Raw genomic sequence first — 23,480 nt, 5'->3', positions numbered from 1 at the left:
TTAAAAAAATTGTAACACCATATTCTCTCACATGAGCAACGGGCCTCTGCAACTCCTCCAGAGTTACTATGGATCTCATGGGTGCTGCAATGATTAAAACACTCCTCACTCAGCTTTTCATTTTAGTTGGACGGTCATGTCTTGGTAGGTTTATTGTTGGGCCATATTCCTTCCATTTGTTGGATGATGGATTTAACAGTTCTCTGTGAGATGTTCAAATAAATGCATGATACCCTTTAGGAGATTTTATTTGTAAAAACAAAAAATCTGAAAACCATAATTTTTCCTTGGGTGGTTGTAATGTGTCAAAATGCTTCAGAAGGCACCATACACTAATCTTATTCTAACTCAAATTATAATTTGAGTTGAAAAAAGGTTCCATGTATTTAAAATAAGATATTGCATAATGCTCCATGCATTATATTTTCTATGTATTGAAACAGAGTGACTGCTCACTTTGCAAAAATACATAGTGTTGAAACTCAGCTCAGGATGTGGCCAACACCTATGCTTTTCTGACAAGCCTCCGTTGTCATCTTTCCTTTACAAACTGTGTTTGACTGTGCAGTTAAGAGGAAACAAACTCTACCTTGAACCTGTGTCTGGTACACCACAAAGAACTTGTCATTTCCACAGCTCTCAAACTCTTCTCCGGGGCACCGATGAAGGCACATGTCCTCATCCTCTAGCTCATGAAGGGAGAAGAGAGGAGTCGGGAAACCGCAATAACATTGCTCTCCAGCCAGAGCTGCCAGCGATTTCTCCTGAGGTACAGCAAACAGCATTATGACAGTAAGGACAGGGCCACACAGTGCACAACCACACACACACACACATAGGAGGCACCCACTCACCTTTTCTGTGCACATGTCCACACACTTGTCCACAGACATGTTTTGGATGACAGCGCTGAAGGGAAGTGCTGCTGTGACATTGTCTGGCCGGTGAAAACAGCCCTTGAAAATGGCATTGCCATCTGATGAAGACAAAAACAAACCAGGGTGTTACTCACTACCAGAGGAAAAAACATACAGTGGTGAGTCCAGTTTTCTGGCTACTGAGCACAGCCTCCATCAAAAAAGCTCCCAGGCATTGACCCCTGATGATGAGACGCCACTGGGACTCTTCGCCAATCCCCCGAGGCCCTGACCTGCCAGCAGACAGAAACACCAACAGTGCTTACAACCATGCTGTGTGAGGATGACCTTTAACTGTAGATCCTTCCTTGGAGCTGATGGATGCACTGCCTATCATCAAAACAGTGAAGAGTAAACGGCGGCAAGCCACTTAGAACTTCGCTCTGTGGCATGTAATTATTCCAGCAATTTTCACTATAATTTCTGTAGTAAAAAGCTGAAGTGAAGGCAAAAGAATAATTTTTATGACTGAAATGTTCTTTTTAAATGATTAATCATCACTCTTTTTATTAGGCCCGAGCAGGAAGGCCTGCAAGGGCCTATTGTAATTATTATCAGGGCCTATTGTAATCGCTCCGTTTATTATTATTGTGGCGACAAATGAATTGCCTTTTTCACGGCTTTAACATATTCAAAAACTCACCAAATTTGGCGGAGCCATCAGTCGTGTGTGAAATTTACGTATTTTAAGGGTTTCGCAAAAGTCGCAATAAAAATGGCTCAACAGCACCCCCTAAAGTGAGATAAGCCAACTGGTAAGTCTCTTGGGGGTATGCCCTAAAACCAACAGTGAGTCGGCCATTTTGGGTCAAATGGTCATTTTTGGACGTTTTTCACTTTCACACGTCGAACTTTAACGATCTCCTCCTAGGGATTTTGAGCTACCGGCTTCATATTTGGTCAATATGCAGTTAAGGCATGGGGGATTAAAATATATCCAAATTGTGACTTTTTGAGCATGCTGAAGGGGCGGGGCAGGGCCTCAAAGTTAGCCTTCTCGCCGCAAATTTCGAATAGCAATAACTTTCACATAAATTGGCTGAAATACACCAAACCTGGTATTATTGATCCCTCTCAGGTCACCAACAATCCTATCTGGTCAAATGATGACATCATCAAAGCCACACCCCCTGAGAACAGGAAGTCACTTTTTTCACTAGGAAAGGTGCCTCTCTGACCCTCTTGACCCAATCAACTTGAAAGTGTTTCAGAAGACAGATAACTAGTGGGTCTAACTTCGTTTGAAGCACAGTGACTTTTCATAAAAGGGTGTGGCCATGGTGGCGTGGTGAAGTCAGACGTCACACCATGGCCATACGTTTGGCTCTAATTTCCAAATATATCATCTGATCTGCACCAAAATCAATATGATTGATCCTTGCCCAGTCCCCAAAATAAATCTGATGACATATTTGGTGGGCTAATTTCTCCACATTTGAGGTGAAATTGAATGATTTAGAAGTAGTCCTGATTCTTCATTATTTTATTCAAAATGTTAATAAAATACTGGAGATAGGCACCAGCTTCCCTACAACCCATGATTGAAGCAGCAGGCAAAGAAAATGGATGGATGGAAGTGAATTAAATAATGAAGAAGGAGTTTCACTAGCACTTTTGGTAGGCATAAAGACCTACAGCATGATGTTACCACCACCATGCTTGACAGTTGGTTAAGTGTTCGTAGGTTTAAAAGCTTCACATTGACTTGTCAAATTACGTTTCTTGTCATTGTGGCCAAATGGTTTTTACTTTTTTTTACTGTCTAATCATGAAAAAAGCTATTTGGCTTGTTCATATGGGAAACTGCACATTTCACTTATGCTTATAGGCACTTCTTTTTTAAATCGGTAAGCCCTCAGTTGATGATGATGTTAAACAAATTTCACTGTTGTGCTTGTGTTCCATTATCTTCCAGTTTATGACAGGATTTTGGTTCTTGGGTTGTTCTTAAACATCCTGACCATTTCCCTTTCATCTTAGGGTGACAGTTTGGGTCAAATGGTTGAACATTTGACACAATCAAGTCTTCCAACAGGACAATGAGCTTGAACACATTTCAAACTGGCTTGAGAATGGATAAAGCAAGCTAACATTAGGCTTCTGCAATTTGCTGAGGAACATTGGTAGGGGTGTAAGTACATATATAATCCTATTTGTTTAATTGCGAACCTGTGTGGATTACAGACAAATCTATATTAACTTCAAACCTAAGCTCCCAGTTATTGGTTGTAAAATTCATTGATTCCTGATTCATTAAAAGCCCAGAATTTATGTGACATTCAGGATGAAGATGAGTAACTGGAACCTCTGACTGGAAATACATCCACTGTTGTTCTTGCATGTAGTCGATTACAGTCAGAAAGCTCATAGATTTTAGAAGCAGGGTGAATTTTTCTATGTCAAACAAAAAAGTAGAGATATCTTTTTTTCCCTCAACATACATGTATAATTTTTGCCTTTACAAATAAAGCTGCAAAAACTAATTAGCATATATAATCCAACTAAAATTGTATTAATTGTTTACAATGTCTAAAAGTTGTTTTATTTGTTCTTTTTAATGGTTGCTTTTAATTTCATTTCATCATATAAACTATGCATGCTTCATTTGAGAAGTAAAAGATCACCCGACCTAACTTGCTGAAAACACCTAACCATCTGAAGGCCATAGCTTGCATGTGGCTAGAAATCCAAACAGCCACAAGAAGACATTTACTTTGTTTCCCCACTGATGCCCGAAACAGGACTCACATGATGCAGATGAGGTCTGGAGGTAAAAACATGAGGGTGGAAAGCTTGCACAACACTTTGTGGAAGGCAAACATGACGGTGAAAAAAGCAGAAATGAAAACAAAACAACGAACAGAGAACAAGAGTTTTAGATATAGGATCTGGTAACTGTGAAACCAAATGTTTATTTGCAAGATGAGAAAAAGAAATGTAAAGAAAGGAAGGGGGATGTGCAGAGGTAATGTCAGCTTGAGGCCAAGTTTTTTTTTTTCCTATTTCAAAGAAAAAAATCTTTACCAAAAAACAAAGAAACAAATTCTTATTTTAGATTTAGTTTCATTCACGTGACGTTTAATGACCCATTTTAAACTTTGACAGTGGGTTAAGGTAATACATTTTTCTCTCCTAACAGTTATTTTCCTTCTACACTGCAGCGTTCCAGCGGCAGGCAGCGAGTGTTTAACATGCAGAGCACGGATAGCTTCATAGCTAGAACAGTTCTCCAGGGAAAGAGGGAAACAACAGAGCAGCCAGCTACCAACTGTGGCAATAACCCAAAACAAAACAAACCCCTCTACCTCTAAAGTAGACGGGGAAGATAGATATCTATACAGCATCATCTGCTTCTCTGACAGATAATTCAGGTTTGTTCATGCACTCTAAAGAAATAAAATAGAATTTTGGTGAAAACCTTTTTCTATATAATTCAACAGGCAAATAGCTGCATGTTTAATAGCCAGAAAATAAAAAATAAAAAAACATATATTGATTATGACATAGTGTTTGTAAAGGCACGGCCTGGAAATCTCTCACTGTAATCACAGAAAAAAACAAACACCTTTTTGCCAACTTTTGTTGAATGGGTGTGTTTCTGCTTATTGACAGAGAAAAATCTGCACTTTTGCTTCAAAAATCATAGGTCAACTCCATTAAAATAAACAATTGAAGAGGATAGATTTCTCCTTGCTGATTAAAAACTGTCTCACCATTTTTGCTAAAAAACATACACTGTTGAGGCAACTGAGGCAAAGTTAGAAGAGTTGTTCATCTTGCAATCTGAAAGTTGTGTGTACAATTCCACCTTCCTCCTGCCACATGTCGATGTACCCCTAAGCAAGGCACATAACCTCAAGTTGCCTAAGATCTGATTATCTGTGTATGAATGTGTGCTCGTTAGTGAGTGTGATTTGGTGAATGTGGCTCTAGTGTAAAGTAGTACACTTTGAGTAGTTGGTATGATTGGAATGGCGTTATATAAGTTCAGTCCATTTACACAACATTGCCAAAAGATTGGGTCACAGCACTAAATCAATGAATTCTGGTGTTCCAATCACTTCCATGGCTGCAGGTATACAAAGTTTGGTGTGGAGAAACTTGACTGGCCTGCTTCCTGACCTCAACCATGGGATGAATTAGAGCGCAGGCTGCAATTCTGGTCTTCTCATCCAACAACAAACACACTCCTAAACTTTAGAGTAAACAAACTAATACTTTTGCCAGTTTATGCCAGTCTTGTTTATGCCATGACTGTAATGGATACCTCAATCAGGAAGTTAACAGCCAAACCACCGAGGCAACTCCAGGTGTTGTGAATGAGAATAAAGTTAATTAGGTTAGAAAAAGCTTTCCTTTACAGCTGTTTTTATTTTTGATATGTCCTCTGTTAATACGTGTAAGCTAAAGTCCACCAATCACAATAACTACTCTTTCCAAATGAACTTTCTCTATGCTTAGCCACATTAATTACTTTTAGCTGGAGCTGTTATTTTCTTAATGTCTCAACCAATGGAAGTAGAAGATGTTTGATTGCAGATGCTGCCTGAGGATATTCCTTTCTGTTCCATCTATATGTGACTTTTTAAGTTCAAATGTTGTTTCCTCCTTGGTTTGGTCTTGGACTTAAGTGTTGCCCTCCTCAGAGTCTTGGTCTTGTCTGATGTTGGTCTTGACTTGGTCTATGGTTAGGTTGTCTTGACTGCAACACTTGTTTACCACCACTACAGTGTTGTAGCTGTCAAAATGTTATTCCATGGACACCATCGGTCACGGCACTAAAATTCTGAGTCGGTTCTAAAAGTATAAATTGCTATTTGTAAGAAAACTAACAGAACATATAAAACAGACTCACACAGTCTAAATGTTCCAAGGAGGAAACCATTGCTGTAATCATAAAAGTATAGTTGCTGCAAACTTTTAAAACATTGTTTCTTTCTTTGTATTATACAGCCAGAAAAACATGCTCTGGGAAATACTTTCATATCCTAATTTCTAATCCTTGACATATAGTGGCACAGGTGGCAACCGTAAAAGTTTCAAAGTAAAAAAAATTACCGGTTGCATTTGAATGCATCCAAAAGTTTCAGATGGATTTGCAGTAAAAAAGGATCGTGCAGCTGTTGTCTTGATCTTGAGAAAAAAAATTTGAATGTTGACTCATTGAGCCAGTCTTGACTACTTTGATGACTTTGATGAGTCGTTTGTGGAGAAATGGAATTGCTGACACCCATAGATCATGGAAACAATGCTGGTTAGAACTGGAGCAGAAACTGATAAGTGTTTCAAACCACTGTTCTTTTCAAAAGCAGGCATTCATAACTGGTCAATTATAGGCAGAATCGGGTTGCCACAGAGTGATTTTAAATCCCTCCATGGGGTGACGGTTTGGTAGATTTCCAAGCCACTGGACTCAGGCAATATCACTCATGACTTCCTCGTCCTCACTGGATAAATGATAATATAACTTTTCACTTTAAGAACTCAAATTCAAGTAGGAGGTATTGCCATCACTAATTTTTTCTTAGTCATGTCTCAATCTTCACAATTTTCTTTTCAATTTCAGACATAAAGATAAAAAATAACTATCATGAGCTACAACACAGAACATCAATTGGATTTACTGTGTGAAGCAGAGACTCACAGCGGCGAGCCGACTCCTGGCTCAGCTCAAGCCTATAGATAGAAAGTCTGTTGGCTCCTCCACACATGTTGCTCCTCTCTCCCTTACACTCCATATTGCACTCGCTCTCTGAAGTGTTGGGAGCCTGGATCTTGTGCCCACAGAAGCACTCTGCTCCAAACTCCAGACCCGCATACATGTACCCCCTGGAGGAAAGACACAGAAAGAAGAAAACAACAAGGTTCAAGTGTTTGTTCTGAGCCTTCATCATGTCTCTTAATCCTTCCTGGGCCAATATACTTTATCCTTCTGAATCACAAGCTGAGCTGTAATCGATAAAAACAAACACATGATGCACCAGGGATGCTGAGACAAAAATGGCAATGCATTTAAGTCAAAGATCTTTCTCTGGTGACCGAAAATGAGCTGCGTTTCATTGGCGGCAGGCATCTGGGACAAAGCCAATTATAGGTGTGTGGCATACACAGAAAGCGAATCACACAAGGTCGTCTGTCTCCCTCCTTCACAAAGGATTTGACTCCCAAGAGAACTCTCCGATGCAATTAGATGTTTAACATAGCTCAGACACAGGATGAATCCCCTGAGCTGTCAGTCATACCCAAACCTCTGTGCGATGCGCCGCCCCTCATTTGTTTGTCTGCTTTTATTAACCCACTGCTCTGGGAGACAGACAGGCGCCAAGCAGCACGAACCAAGTGAGAGGAGCTAAAAACAAGCATCTTTCTCCCCTCCTGCTCTCATCTGTGAGTCACCGATGGGTATAATTTAATGCATTTGATAGAGCCGTCCCCAGTATTCCATGGAGAGGAGAAAAAGAAGTGAGAGGAAAATGATGTGGTAGCAGAGGTAGACAAGAAATTAGGGAGAAATGGGGACTGAAAGGAGAAGGGGAGTGGAGAGGTAAAAAAGTAAGAGCAGATTTCTATTTTTTGTGAAATACAACAGGAGTCCAATATTTTATAAGAAATGCACCAAATAGAAATTTCCTTTGTGATACAGATTTTCTGGTTTTACTTGACAATTTCTCAAACATAAAAAAAAACAAAAAGTGCTGGAGCATCTTCAACACATATAGGTTTAAATCCAACTGAAATTATAATAATTACAAGATTATCCCCTATTTCTGCATTCTGCTAAACATGTTTCCCTTAATTTGATGTGATCAAATTACATGCTGTTGGTTGATACATTTATGGGCTAAAGATGGTGGTTGTTCTTAGTTACGATGCATTTAATAATTAGGAATAAAAACCTGATTATTTTTATATTTGACCTGTCCAGCAATGATCAGAGCAGATCAAGAAAAACTGTTTCAAAACATTTCCTGTTTCAGGTTTGATTGATCGGTGCATTTCCATAATGCTTTTTGTTGTTAATTAGTTTTATCTAAAACCTTATAATTACAGTTTGTGATTTTATTGTTTTATCATTGATTTCCCTGCAGGACCTTGGGGTAACCTCTGTTATCTTAAACTGCTACATATATAAAGCTGACACTGACCTTCGACACCAGCATATAATACTCATGTAAGATGTACTCATGTGTCTCCTTGATGTGATATATGGGGAAATGCTGTCATTCTGACTCTAGAATTTTCTTTTTCTGCTAAACAGATCCAGTCCCCCCATTTTTTAAATTATGATAGTCAGATAGCAGGTTCTTGTGGTTCTGAAATTACAGGTATTCCAATATCTGAATACAAAGTATAATTCAATTAGGTAACTTGTCGCAGAAACTATTACAGAGTGAGTATTATCAAAATTGGAATTTCTATTCTGTTATAAACTTTGTTCTATTATTTCTGCTAATAAATGCACATCTTCATAAATTAAAACATAAAAAGTCAATTTATTGCAATTAAAAAAGTGAAACTCCAATTGTATGTAAATTTATTGCAGTTGTATTTTTCAAGCAACTTTTTTTGGGGGGGTTTTTGGGGAGTATGTTCTCCCCGTGGATGCGTGGGTTGTCACCGGGTACTCCCCGTTCCTCCCACAGTCCAAAAAAAACATGACTGTCAGGTTAATTGGTCTCTCTAAATTGCCCTTAGGTGTGAATGAGTGTGTGCATGGTTGTTTGTCCTGTATGTCTCTGTGTTGCCCTGCGATGGATGGCCACCTGTCCAGGGTGTACCCCGCCTCTCACTCGTAGACTGCTGGAGGTAGGCACAAGCCCCCTGTGACCCACTATGGAAGAAGCGGTATAGAAGATGAATAAATGAATGAATGAATTGTATCTTTCAAGCATTTATTTCTGTTTATTTGATTATTATTTCTTACTGCTACTGAAAACCAAAACATTTGTTTGTCTGAATAAATTATTATTATGCAAGACCAATAAAAATGAAATTTATATAATAAACAAGCTTTACTTTTGGAATTGAATACCTAAAATGAATTAACTTTTTAGTAGTACTCTAATTTAAAATGCATGCATATGTTTCATTTTCAATTCACTTTCAGTGGGATGTTTATTAAAAAACAAACTGACAAAATAATGTCACTTTCATGTCTTTTACAAAGGCTTTTCAGATCATTTCAGTCATTTTTCAAAGACTGTTGATACATGCATACCATTTAATAGTCTTAATGTGGGATTTTTGTGACAAATGCATTTTCTGTCTTGGATCTTTTTTGGCATTACACCATTAATGACCAATAAAGTCAGATCCTCATTCATTAATGTCAATGGCTTAGCAGCAATAAATCAGCATTAGGCTTTTCCTTCCTTCACCATACCTGCAGTATAATTAAAAAAAGTACTTAATCTCTCCTCTGCAACTCAGCATCACAAAAAGACAAAAAAAGGATGAAGGTTGTGTTGTCTGAGCCGTACCTTTCAGCACAGTTGTCCTGGCAACGAAATACAGTCATTTTTTTGTAGTCAAAAAAAGAAACTCCTCTCAGCGCTCTTTTCTGAGTGTCATCAATGTAGCAGCCAACATACTTTGCTGAAAAAGAATCACACACAAATTACATAAAGAAAAACACAAGAATATGCAAAAACAAATTTAGCAATTACACATTAATAAAGAACACACACAGAAAAACCCATAAAAATCCTTTTTTACAAAAAGCATCAGAAGTGAGAAATGCTATCTGCAAAGTTGTTTTTTTCATAAGGCTTCACAGTGTGTTAAAGACACACATAAGGAGTCCAAACTGGGGCAGTCACTTCATTTATTTATAAGGACACACATCCCCTTCTAGTGGTGTGTAGCTGTAGCGGCAGTCATCTGGCTGCATTTTTCAGATGTGTGAGGGGGGCTGGGCTTCAGTGAACCTCTGCAGAGTGAAACATTGACCCTTCACCAGCTTCTTGCCTTTAATAAAAACAATCTTCCCCGGTTTACCCGAGCAGCAGAAGCTTCACCGATGAAGCACTGAACATCTGTGCCATTACCTCACAGAGCTTCTGTTAATGTCCAGATGAGGGAAAAGCCCTGCATTAGTTTAATTGTTATGGTGTTTAAGCAGCCTGTGGGGAGCTGCTGCAGGCTGTAATCCTCCTGCGCTACTATTGTTGAGCGAAAAAAATAATCTGTGACGAAATGCTGATTAAATGCTTTGCATGTTTGAACTCGGAACAACATGAGAACAAAGGGATGATACTTTAGATGCACCTGACTGTACCCTGCTGAGTCATGTTAGTGTTTTATTCATATTGATTCTCTGGGAATCATCTCTTCCCTCACATGGAACGTATGCAGCGTTCTGCTCTTTTGCAGCACACAGCACAAAAATGTGCTGCAGCTTGCAGTTTGAACCGAACCGTTTTCTAAATTCTGTAATTCAGACAATGAGAGAAGGACAAAATTTGGAAATTTGGAATAAGCAGTGGAACATATCTTCCCAAACATAGCAATGCTAAATAGACATTTGAGGCTGGAAGCGTGAGGAGAGCTGTTAAATCCAGGAGAGACAACAAATGCTTTGAAGCTATTAATTATTCTATCATCACATTCAGCTGCTGTCCCAAATGGTTAGTAATACAGAAAAGAGGAATCGAGGGAAGGACGAGCCAGACTGAGAGCTTCATCTCATCAGATAACCCAAAGCTTCAGTATACATTATAAACATGTTGGTCTTCTCGTCCTTGAGCTGGGAGAGATATTGCTGGGCTCTGTTGCAGTTAGAAAAATATTCTTTGATATTCTACTCCATGTGACACAGCAGGGCAGGTAACAGGAGCTCAGAGGCTTTTTAGATGAATAAAATACTTGCTTTCATTTCTGGCTTGACCTCTGTCACACTCCCAGATGTTGGAGGCTTTCCGAGGAGTTCAAAATCAGCAGAAACTCAGGCATTATGCGATGTATAGAGTAATACTTTATGTATATGTTCAAAGAAATGCAAAGTATGATGTCAGAGAAGTTGTCTCTCTTCCAGTCCAGCTGTAACCAAACCAGATAATTGTACTGAGAGAATGAAAAAATCTTCACTTTGTTAAGCCCAGACTTTATTTCAAGACAACAGTGTCTGATCATTTAAGAATCCATTTTACAACAATTTCCTCTAATTTGAAAATAATTTAATATTCTAGTTCTATTCGTGATAATATGATATTTTAAATTAAACAAATTTCACATTAAAAAGCATGATCATTAAAATATGAAATCTGTTTTTGCTTAAAATCTAAATGTCTCCACTTGTGTACTCAATGACGTTTGTCAATAATAAATTTGACATGACCTGTGTCTTTGAGGATTTCAAAGTTATCTGTGGAGATTTTAACCCTTTATGCACAATATTCCCAATACACGTGGTGTCACACCCACAGTGGCAGCGTGCAGGTTTTTGTGTCTGTGCTGTTTTGTGTCTCTCCCCCTACAGGGTGTGACTGACAGGTGCAGATGCACAGGTGCTTCTCATTGAGCCCAATCAGCTGGGGCTTCTTAGGGAGCAGGAACCTGGAGGGAGCCGTCAGCCTTTTGTTGCTACCAGTGTGGTAACCTTACTGTGGTCTGCAGTTCTGTCCTTGTTCCTTAGACCTTCTCTAACCGAGTTTCTTATCCTGCCTTGCAGATCTGATCATTCTGGTGTCTGTGTCTTGGATTCCATAACCCTGCTCTGTGTTATGCTCAAGTGAGTTATCAGAACAATTCCTTCCCCTCCAGCCCTGCATCCCTGATATCACCTTGTGGAAACGCCATCCCTTTGCTCACCTGCTTGTCTACTCTTCAATGATGCGTGGTCTGCTGAAGCACAACAACTCAGGCAAGGAGAGAACACCAGCCCAGAAAACCACAGAGCAACTTCTCCTGCCAAACTCAGCCGCTGTAGGAAAGACTTGCCTCCTCCAACGAATCATCATCCACCACCAACAGTAAGCTGACCATGCTCCTATCCTACATACTCTCCGTAACCTCCACCCAACAAACATTAACATCTCTCCTCCTCAGGGTCAGTTCAGATCCATCTGTATTTAACCTTGCTTTGTACATATTACAAATAAACTGTTGTTCATCCTCCGTAATTGTGTTGACACTCAGAGTCAGTAAAAGCCAACTTTATGACCATGGATGAAATTCTTACAGTATTAAAAATCAGGGTAAAAATCAGTTTCACTGTATTGTAGTATTCGTACAAAAATGTAAAGCATAATCTAATTGATTATATTTAAAACGGCCTTTTCCTTGAAATAATCTAGCATCCTCGTTTTTATGGTTGTAGTAATGTTGTCTATAGCATGCATTTTGCATGTTGATAAATAGACTTAAGCAACACCTTCACGGAGTAAGAATGGGAGTGTAAGAAGTTAATGTTAACTGGTTATCTGTTCCGGTGGCTAGCCTGCAGTGAGCTGCTTTACACACACATAGCTCATAACATGCCAACCGTAGTTTTAAAACAAAGTTGATTTAATAAGAGTAATGCTCTCCTTTACATCTCTACACCATGGCTGTCTGGAGATATTTCCAAAACTGCAAAAAAAAACCTGAAAAAATGTGTCATTTTAAGCAATGGAAAAGTGTCCGAGCCATCTTTCAGCCAGTCGACTGGCAGTGCGGAGAGGTAGCACTACATTCCCCAATGCTTGGCACAACTAGAGAACTCTGGTAGGCTCTTTGGCATCTCATTAAAATTACTTTAAGTTGTGGGAACATCATGATGGGATATTTTGTAGTTGCAAAACCAAAAATAGTCACATAGTTCCCAATAAAATAACTAGTGATAAAGCATATTTTAAAAATAAGCAGAGGAGGAATAATAAACAGCATAGAAGACTTGGAGACTTGGTACAGAACGTTACTAAATGTGAACCATGTTGGTTTTGTTTTGACGTAAGAAAGCTCTAAGCAGGTAGAAAAAACTGAGGATATTGTCTGACGAGTGATTTTTACTTAAAATAGATCAGCTGTGAAAAGGCAGCCTGACCTCGAAACAGAAACATTTGTTACACACGTCACATGTGAACCAGGACTGCATAGCTGCTGTCTGCAATAATAGCAGTTCAAATTGCAATTCTTGCAGACGTGTACTCTTTTAGACCCTGTCATGATATTGTTTGGCTGAAGAAGTGCTGGGCAGTGCAAACCAAAGCTCCAGTAGAGGATGGAGACTAAGATCCTTGAAGGATTTACAAAGAAAAAAAGAAATAACACAGAGGACTTATCTGTTATCTCACCGCTCTCTTCAGAGATCTTTCACAATACCAAATACAGCTTTCAATTCTGAGCTGCACAGATGCTGGAGAGATTTTTGTGCATCGGTTTTATAATGGGATGAAGTAGGGACACTATCTGCACGTGTTCTTGCAGATTAACCCTTTATGAATAGGTTTTCCTCTGTATGTTTACAATTCTCCCAATGGATATTGTTCTTGTCTTCCTTCGCATTGAAAAGTCTAACTTTGAAGCAATACAGATGTTTTGCACCTGTTTTAAATAGAATAGGGAATTTTATTTCACCCTGATCTTTTTTGAATTGAAATTAAAAAACATCACTGAAACAATAAGACACTGTAACATGCAGACTTTGGTCTCACCTCTTCCATCATCCATGTCTTTGGCATTGCGTCCTTTAAGAGCTCGATTCCAGGTACTGGTATAGTCTCCCACTCTTCCCACAGTGTCGTGGCCCCCCTGTCCGCTCTTCCTCATCCAACGAGGTCCAAATCTCCGACCGGACTTGCGTGTCTCCTTGAACACCCTGCTCATGAGGCCAAGCCCCCGAGTGTCTGACGAAGCCCGGCCGCCCCCTTCCGAAGCCACAACAGAGTCCCGGCCCACTCGGCCACCGGGACCGCTGTCCCCAACAAATCCGGAGTGCAGGAAGACGAGACTCCCTGCTGTCAGGTAAAGCAAGATGAGGGAGAAGAATCGAATGGGTTTTCTGCAGAAATATCGCTGTATCCTCAGGAGAGGCTTGGCCATGCTGTCTCCCTCTTCCTCTCAGACACACTCTCACAGTAAAGAAAACTCATAAAGCAGAGGAATCAATACCAGCCCTCACTCTGCTCCCACCATACAGACCCACTAGGCATAAAGGGGGAAAAAAAGTCTGTCAAAGTGTCCTAATCTCATATGAAGGTCATCCAAGTAATCGCATGACTCCTCATTCATGTATGAGCGCTCAGTCTCATAAAGGAGATGCTCTGCATGGGTGCACTGCGCCTCTCTGCAGAATGTGTCCGCGTGAGAGTCTGAGTCCGTTCCCACCAGCAGCTCGGCCCTCACAGCCGGCTTACAGGGCCATGTCAATGAAAGGTGAGTGGCACACACTGAAAGATGATCTCTCAACGCTGCTTTCACTACAGCTATCAGCCTCACTGAGATGCCACACCAGCACTGCAGCAGCACTTTCTCCCACGCTGCGCAGAAGGAAGAGGGCTTTATTTACCAGCTGAAGTGAGATCCTTTGGCTTTGTGAGGCCGGCTATTTACCAATACACTTCGGACAGAAGAGGGTATGACTCACCATCTGCAGTAGAGATGTACATAAACACCTAGAGAAACGAGAAAAAAGAGAAATTAGATGAGCAATTTGAAGAAAAAGATAATAACAGACATTACAATTCAAGAGCTTTAAACGACTATCAGGATTTTCCTGGCCAATACTGATGTATGGTTTTCTTAAGTGTGACCTGCCGATTCCAATATTGACCGAGTGAGATTATTTTTCATTATACTATACCACATAAAAGGGAATAATGTGCAACCAGTTGCTAGATAACGGTAGTTGTTTAAAATCCAACAGAAAATAGAGGAGTTTTCCATTTATGCATTAAGGCAAGTCACTCATTGAAGGTATGCTGAAAATAGTGGGAGAGAAAAAAAGATAAGATGCTATGCATGGGTACATGGTGCATGGTGAATCATGAAATATATGGTTTCCTGTACTATGCCTATAATTAATTAACTAAGTAATGTATTATATTTGCATTAATCACAACATTTCACATTAGCATATAAACACATGGAAACTCCATTTGGGGGGTGGGCTCTTCTGCTCTGAAGTGCAGAAGAGCTAGTCTGGCGGTGACTGGAGGTGTGAGGATGGCCTAGGGGCTCTGACATGTTCAACGGGGGATGTAATATGTCTTTCTATCTTCACAAAGATTGCATTGACTTTCATTCATTTTGGCCTAACCCTGACCCTAACCCTAAACCTACCAGTATATACCTAACCCTAAGCCGAACCTAAACTTAAGTCACACCTTAGTCCTAAACCTAACCCCTAACCCCAAAACAGCACCTACTCTTAGGGGGCCCAGGCTTTGAACTCCATAAGGAGCAGTGGGTCCTCACAACATAGTACAAAAATGGGTCTTACACTGTAACAAATGCTAGAACACATACCCGTACACCTACAGCCAAATAATCCAAGTGGTTGAAGGTCCTGTCAGAAATGCTGCGACAGGACACGTGACAATAAATAAGTAAATAAACTCAAAACTAAAAATACTTTTTTAGTATCTTTAGTTGGATACATAAGATACATAAATTTCTAATATGTTTATGACCAGATATTTGTAAACATTTCCCTGTTTAAGGTTCAGAGTAATGCTCCATCTATGGTAAATAGGTAAAGTTGGAAGGCACAAACAAAAGAATCCTGAGCAGTAATTTTACAGAGGTAAAATCTGAAGACTGTGGGAAAAAAATGAATTAAAAACATAAATCAGGAAGATCAAAAGTGAGCAAACAAAGAATGCAAAGGTTAGGAATCTGTGCGGCTAAGAAAGCTAATTAAGTAAATCTGAATTACATGCTGTTATGGATGGTTGTTTTCATAGTTTTTTCTTGTTCTTTTCTCTCTTTTTTGACTTTCAAAATCCTCCCTCAAAGGAGTCTCTGTTCTGGGACAAGCCAGGGGAGGCTACAACTGGGAGGCGTAACGCAACACTTCACAAGGTCACAGAGTCTTCCAGAACAGTGGAGAGGACGCGTCGCAGCCTCAAGGCTTTCTGTCCACCCTGGGAAAAACCTGCACAGTTTATGTTACCTGAAACCTCATTGGCACTGCAGACCTTTCCCCCATCTTGGTTTATTGTTACTGTGACTGTCCAGACCTCAAGGACTTCAGCGTCCTACAGCATCAGCACACAAAGACAACCCTCATTCTGTCTGAGGTGTCAAAAACCTCATTTCCATTACTGATGGTATTGTCTGTTCACTTCAGGATCAGATCTTCCAAAATCCTGACAGAAAAACTAAATGTTTTGACATATGAATAGAACAGTTAGGAAAAAAAACTCCAAAAAGGGTTTAAAGTTGTGAGTCAATACTCAAAATATAAGAAGCATAAATAAAAAAAGTTTACTATTTTTGGAAGAAATTAGCTGTTGTGTCTCATTGCTGATATTGTCTAAAATATTCAAATTTCCCTCCCAAATAAATGTTTAATTTCAGCATATATATATTTATATATATATATATATATATATATTTTGTTGAGAATTAAAACCATGTAATTTTATGTTATTAGTTTAGTTTGCATGTGAGAACATTAAACTGAGATTTAACATGAGTGAGCCTTGGGGAAAGAGTCAGTAACAGCAGGGGTCAGGTTGAAACAGAGGTTAGAAGGTTCTCGGCAGCTGCAAGCCGTAAAAGCTGGCTGTAGGGACAATAAAGCAATAAATGTCAACTTTTGGCCGTGGTATAGATGCCACAAGGAAGCTTGGCTGATTTACAACACCTGATGGAAAAAGGGAAGGCACAGTCAGTAAGCTTTGAAGTCCACAGTATAAAGATGTACTGAAAACTTGTAATGAAAGAGACATCTAGGTAAAGACAGCCATGCTTTGCTGAAAATCCATCTCTCAATGTATGGGCCCTTATATAAACTCTCTCTCCTTATGTAAATTCTCTCTTCTTGTTTTAATTTTCCTTCATTGTGTTATTTTGTATATTCATTTTGCATTAGAAATCATTGGACTTATTATCTTCCAAATTAAACTTGCGTTAATCTTAATTTCCTGCTCTTCATCTGTTCTTTCTCACGACATCCGGACTGGGAGAGGTTGAGGCCGCAAGGATATCAGTGATAGCATTATTTTACCTTCAACAATATATATATATATATATATATATAAATATATAAATAATCAGTACCCATAACAATCCCAATAAAATTAATGTATCTTAAGCATTTTCTAATGCATAAATTATTTTTGTAAGTTGGTCAGAGTGTCCTGGAACATAATCAAAAATCTATGACTTCCTGTTTCCCTTCAATATAAGTATGAAAACGATCTAGAGGCCAATTTCTTTTAGCGAATCTTTTAAACGGGAAGACAAGAGAACATGCCATTGAAGTAATGCAGATGTCTGGCCAGAATGCGGCAATGAGAGAATAGCTGCTCGCCTAAACTTGTCCATGTCTACAATCAGAGCAATAACAAAAAAGTTCAAAGAAATGGAGCTGTGACAAACAAGGCTGGACAAAGACCCAGGTTTATCTAATCAATGACATGTTGTGAGCAGCACGGCCAGGGAAGCAAAAAAATTATCTCGAAAACCTAATCATGGAAAACTAGAGTAAATCTTTCAGTGTGAGATAATACAACTGCATTAAAATATGAATTTATTACAAGGCTTTTTACACCACTGTACCTGGGCTGCCATTAAACTAGAAGGGTGCTGTAAATGAGAACAACCCCATCAGTACCTGGGCATTATACTAAATGTAAGCTAAAGATGTTCACTTTGCTTTAAGCAGATGCATGCAATGGAAAATTCATGGTTGTGGAGCATCCTTTAGTCTATACACAAATGAAAAAGAATGGGTTTCCCAAACATTTTCTTCGAAGATTAGTTGAAGTTGAGTAGAAGTTGAAGTTCAGCAGCTGTACAAAGAGATGGAAAAGTTACTCCCATCTTATACTGTCATTCTGATCCCCCAGTCTTATGTAGGTATGTAGCTGCTATTCATGGGGAAAAAACATACTTTATGACATACAATTACTAACAATCATGTCTTTGTTTCAGAATGGAATCTGTTAGCACAAAAAATATTAAGTCATATCAAACCTCGGGTTATGATGTTGAAACAAACAAAATCAAACTTCTTATTACAATATGTGTAATACACCTAAATCTATTGTGTCTGCTGCAGGTAAAAAGCTGTGACGCGATGCTCCAAAAACACAACAGATGGTTTTATGAGTCTGAACAGATGGAGAAACTGTGCAGGTGATACCTAACAACTGCACCACTCATGAATCCATCAGGGGCCCCTGCAGGTTAATTACTGGTGTAAATAATTCATGTCTCCTCTTAGTTAGGAAAGGGAAACTGAGCCCCCCTCAGTTAAAGACAGAAATGAAACCATGCATGGACCTTTAGCCATTAAATATACAGGTGAAGCAACGAGAAAAGCCATGGGAGCATCAGAGTTGTATAAATAAATTTTTTCTTGAACTTTTCTACAGGACAGGTTATTTTACAGCCAAAAAAGCTCAATATTTTGAAAGAATGGAACTTGAATAAATCAGAGTGTGTCTTTGCACTCCTTTTTAATGGAGATGAATAATTTTAAAACACACTTTTCTGAGCCTTTGGGGACACATTTCTCTAAAACAGAAAAGCACTGACAATACAGTATATGGATGAGGATGTAGCATGAAAACGCATTGTTTTCTTGACAAAAAAAGACCTTCGGAATAGGAATACATATACATCAAATGGATGTATGGTATTTTATTGACAACACAGAAGGATTGCAGTGACTACTTTACCAAAAGATCTTCTATGCAGTAAAAAGTGTGATGTCTACTTAACCAACATTTCAAACACTTTTTGCACCAGCATTATGAAACAAAAGAAATCTTGGCTTCAGGTGAAAGAACCACCCAAAGCTAAGGGATGAGAGAACAACACAGTTATGTCACAGCTATGACTGATAGCTCTAGGAGTCAGCAGGCAGACCTTTAATGCAACAGCAGGTGTTGTTTGTAAGCACTAAATTTCTCAACTAAAAAAAGGCATAATTTTATTATTATTTTTTCTTTTTATTTGTCCTTTTGTAGTGAAATAACATCAAAAGTGCATGAGTAACGGTAATAATTAACTACATGATTGCTCCCTTCAAATGCCTCCCCTGCATGCCTACCTATGATAATCAGTTGTAGCAGTGACTATTTGTTTTTCTCTGTTTTGTTTTCGCCAGAGTCGAGATGAGCTCATTATGTCGTTATCCTGAGAAGTTTGGGTTTTGATTTTCCTTTGTGTGTGTGCATTGAGCATTTCCTTACTGTTTATGTCCTTTAGGTCTTGCCTGCTTAAGTGCATTTCTTTGTGCTCATTATAGTTAGGTGTTTTCCTTATTGGTTTATTTGTTTTTGTTTTTGTGTTCTTTTAGAGTTATTTCCTGTACATTTGCTGTTAGAGTCTTCCTGGGTTACTTTGCAGGTTTCTGCTCAGCTTTGTATCTGGTTAATTAGTCTGCATGCCTGATCCATTTCCTGTGTTTCATGTCGGATCTGCTTGTACAAGACCATATTCTACATTTTCTTAAGTTTTTTGTTATTACAGTACTCAGCCTGACTTCAGTATCTCTGTGCTTTTGAGTCCTTTTTAACCTAAACATGACACATTAACTCACCAATAGTTCACATTGATGCTAAATGAACCAGCAGATACACATTAAGAGCAGGTTTGCAAAAGAAAATGTGAAATTTAATTTTCGAGCAGCAGACGCTGTCAGCTCTGCTGTGCTGCAGGCAAACGTCTCAGCAGGTCAAATCTATAAATATTCTTTTTATCTGCCCCAAGCATCAGTTGAAGTAGCAGAGGACTAAGCAGGACAGACGTGCAGCTGCACTCCAGTGTTCAGGGACAAGTGTAAGCCATCTGTACCTAACCTTTTAGGCTCAACATGATACCAGCTGGAAAAAGTGTCTGCAAGTGTTTGAGTAAGTAGGTTTGAAAGCAATAATCTGAACTTGATATCAACTAAAAGGTAAGCTGTTAAAACTCTTCTCACAATCCAACAAGCTCTGAATGAACAAGTTGAGCTTTTCAGGAGTTGGATGCATAACTAAGCCATATCACATATTTATTCCTGTTACTTTGTTCTTGAGACGTAATCAATTTCTATTCCCTCGTCTCTTGCTTTGCTCAAAGTATTCCTTTCTCTAAACCAAAGGAGAGGCGTTCTAACAGCTAGAACCCCCTCTGCAGCTCACACCAGATGAAGTAAATTAACTGCGATATCCTCTGAAAGCTGAAAATTACATTTCTTCCTGGGTTTTCAAAACTGTTACCAAAACAAAAGAAAACAAGGGTGGGATAGAAATGTCAGCAAGGTTTCTTTTTTGTCTTGAGTTAGGAAGAAACTCTGACCGTCACTAACTATAGGCTTTGAGACACTGTTTTTTGGGGGGCATTATCACCAGTGGCAGGAAGACAATTCATCAAGAGCTCCTGTGCCAGGATTAGTGGGAACAGAAACTGTTAAAGAAAAAGATATGGAACAAAACTTAATCTCCCTGTTTGCACAAAGAAAAGCTCCATCCTGGACCAGATCTGCACCGTGTGACGTCTCCTGCAGCAGGGGGGTTAACAGCATTTGCTGCCACAGGCCTGACCTTCCCCTCATCATGGGGCTCCTCCTTCCGCTCTCCTTACATACTTGACCTGCCAAGTGCATATTAGCAATGTTTGTGAAAATCAAATCAAACTATGTCCCGGTAACACCAGTGAGCAAGCTCTCAGTTACAGTGATGTTTCTCCACACAATTGCCTGATGATGATGATGCCTTATCACAAACCATGGAGAAAACTAATGAAAGTAGCCTGCGGGAGCGTGGTTCAGAATTTCTTCCAAAGAGAAGCTTTGTTTTTAATACGTCAGCCTAAGAATTCAATGCAAAAGACGGTATTGACGCTTCTACTTTACATTTTACAGTCTAGGAAAGTCTGAAGATGACATGTTAAAGTGAGACAGCTCAAACAAGCCTGGCTTATATGTCAAAGTTTTAAGAACAGATTTAAGTGGGTGGATCAGTGCAGAGGATAACTCTTAGAAGTGCATGACCCTGAAAGGCTGGAGTAGGTGCTTCCAGTAAAACATGTTGACTCTGCCAAAACATTTCTGTGTGTTTAGTGTTTGGCAGAAGCTTCCATGGTGTGTGCCGCAGTTTTGCCTTCAATTTAACTATTTAACCTTAACGGCCTTTGTGCATAACCAGCAAGATAATCACTGCTTAAGCCTCAGACACATTTCTCTCTCCTACCACCTAGAGGTGTCCACTTTCCTTAATATGCTATAAAGTTACTAAATATAGTTTAAAACTAAGCGCATTGCGGATTAGCACATGCTACTGATTACTTAGTTTTCTGCTACGGAAATGGATCGATGACGGAGTTTTGTACATCACCTTGCAAAATGTACTTTAAATCGAATTTATTAACAAAAATGAATGCAAAGCTGTTAAATGGAATGGATGCATGTTGTTCCAAATTTAAAAATAAAATCTGAAAAGTGTGGTATGCATTGTATCCAGCTGCCTTTGCTCTGTTACCCTTTAAATAAAAAGCTGTGCAACCAATTGCCTCAGAAGTGAACTAATATAATTTCAGTATAAAGAACATTAATGAACAAACATCCCCATGAAAACAAGGAACACAGCAGACAGGTCAGGGATAAAGCTGTTGAGAACTTTAAAGCAACGTTAGGTTATCAAAGCTTTGAACATCTCACAGAGCTCTGTTCAATTCATCATCCAAAAATCTAAAGTGTACAGCACAACTGCGAAGCTCCCAGAATAAGGCCGTCCATCTGGCTTGGCAATGAGCCCATTAATCAGAGAGGAGGCCTATGTAAACGTTAATGAGATCTACGGCTCAGGTGGAAGAATCTGAGGATACAACTATTCTTTTTATGTTTCACAAATCTGGCTTTTAGGGAAGAGTCATAAGGAGAAAGTCATTGTTGAAGGAAAGTCCCATTTGCAAATGCCATGTAATGGATGCAACAAACATGGGAGAAGGTCCTCTGCTCAGATCGGAACAAAATACAATTTATGGCCACATATAAAATTTTCAGTCGAACAATAACATAGCCTGAGCACATGCTCACCACAGTGAAACATTGTTGTGGAAGCATTATGATGTAGGCATTATTAGCAGAGGCTACAAATAACTTAAAACTTGGGCACATGTTAACCTTAAGCTGCAGCAGAAACCCTGTGCAAACCTTTCAGTCTGTAGGTGTTTAAAGATAGCAGACATAATTGCAGCTGTACCTGCAATGAAAGGTGGTTCTCCAAAGAACTGACTCAAAAAGGCTGAATACACCACACTTTTCAGATTTGTATTTGTATAAACTTCTGAAACACATGTATTATATCACCTCTACTTGACAATTATGCTCAACTTTGTGTTAGTCCAGCTCATGAAACCCCAATAAAATACACTGAACTTTGTTCCGTTTTGAGAAAATGAATACTTTTGCAAGGCACATTACTTGTTAGACATATGCATCCTATAAAAATGTTCCTCATGAAATTACTGCAGAGGAAGTGCACATCAGTTCAACTTGAGATGTCATAAACCACAACTCCACATTCATTAACCTCCTATTAGTGACCTGCTTAAGGTTAATGTTAGTGATTAACCCGAAAGTCTTTATGAATTCTTGTTATTCTTTAACCTAATGCCAGATGAGTTCACACAGATTTTAGGCCTATCAGAACTAAATATTTCTCTATGAATTTCTCCATATGGCATAGTTTTTAAGGTGTATGTGGTAACTTTTCCATGTGACACAGAAATGCATAGAAGAAATGCATTTTATTTAACAAGCAATGATTTTTTTCTACAGCTGAAAAAAGGGGCTACATTAACCAAAGATTCTATAAGGAAGAGACTGAATAGGTTGCAGCCTTGGCTTGAGGAGAGGAGAGCCAATCTTTCAAAATCCCTGATATCAATCCACAGTGGTGTATTTCATGCATAGTATCCACCACCGCTAATACTATGTTCCTAAATTACTGCGGAAGATATTTCCTTGAACCTGCAGACACGTTTCATGTTCTGGCTGATGTTTAATGTCATGGTCTGGTCTTAGTCTGGTGTTATTGGAGCCTTAGTGAAGGCAGGGAAACTTGACAGAGTAATTAAGATGTAAGAGGTGTGACTCTGCACAACAAGCAGTAATTTACTAGATGGAAGGTCGGTGGTTTGATCCCTGATTTCCACATTTCCCATGCGGGAGTGTCTGTGTGCAAGCCAATAAGCCCCACCTAGGCTGCAGTCTGTGCAAAAGTGCATGGATGAGAGAAATAAAGCAACAAATGGACTCCAAAATGTGTATACCTTGGAAAGCTTGTAGCTTGCAGCGCCAACACTAGAAAAGTGCTAGATAAATGCAGTCCTTTCACAATTTAAGTAGTGCTTTTGCGCAAAAGGTTCAAGCCATTAGTTCATGCTGTAGTAAAACAACTTTATCTCAGAAAAGGTTTTAAATCT

General features: G+C 39.1%; 1 protein-coding gene across 1 annotated transcript in view; it reads right to left on the bottom strand.

The window, feature by feature from the left end:
- Nucleotides 1–23,480, bottom strand: part of wscd2 (WSC domain containing 2) — a 56,010-nt gene that overhangs the window by 12,366 nt on the left and 20,164 nt on the right. Inside the window, exons 2-6 of the mRNA XM_047382061.1 lie at nucleotides 13,550–14,509; nucleotides 9,398–9,512; nucleotides 6,562–6,746; nucleotides 855–976; nucleotides 590–764 (exon numbers count right to left, since the gene is read on the bottom strand). Coding sequence (XP_047238017.1) covers nucleotides 590–764; nucleotides 855–976; nucleotides 6,562–6,746; nucleotides 9,398–9,512; nucleotides 13,550–13,937 — 985 coding nt within the window. The 5' untranslated portion in view covers nucleotides 13,938–14,509. The remainder of the gene's footprint in view (nucleotides 1–589; nucleotides 765–854; nucleotides 977–6,561; nucleotides 6,747–9,397; nucleotides 9,513–13,549; nucleotides 14,510–23,480) is intronic.

This window comes from Girardinichthys multiradiatus, chromosome 12 (assembly GCF_021462225.1).
Source record: "Girardinichthys multiradiatus isolate DD_20200921_A chromosome 12, DD_fGirMul_XY1, whole genome shotgun sequence".
NCBI lineage: Eukaryota > Metazoa > Chordata > Actinopteri > Cyprinodontiformes > Goodeidae > Girardinichthys > Girardinichthys multiradiatus.
This window is presented reverse-complemented; position numbering and strand designations above follow the sequence as displayed.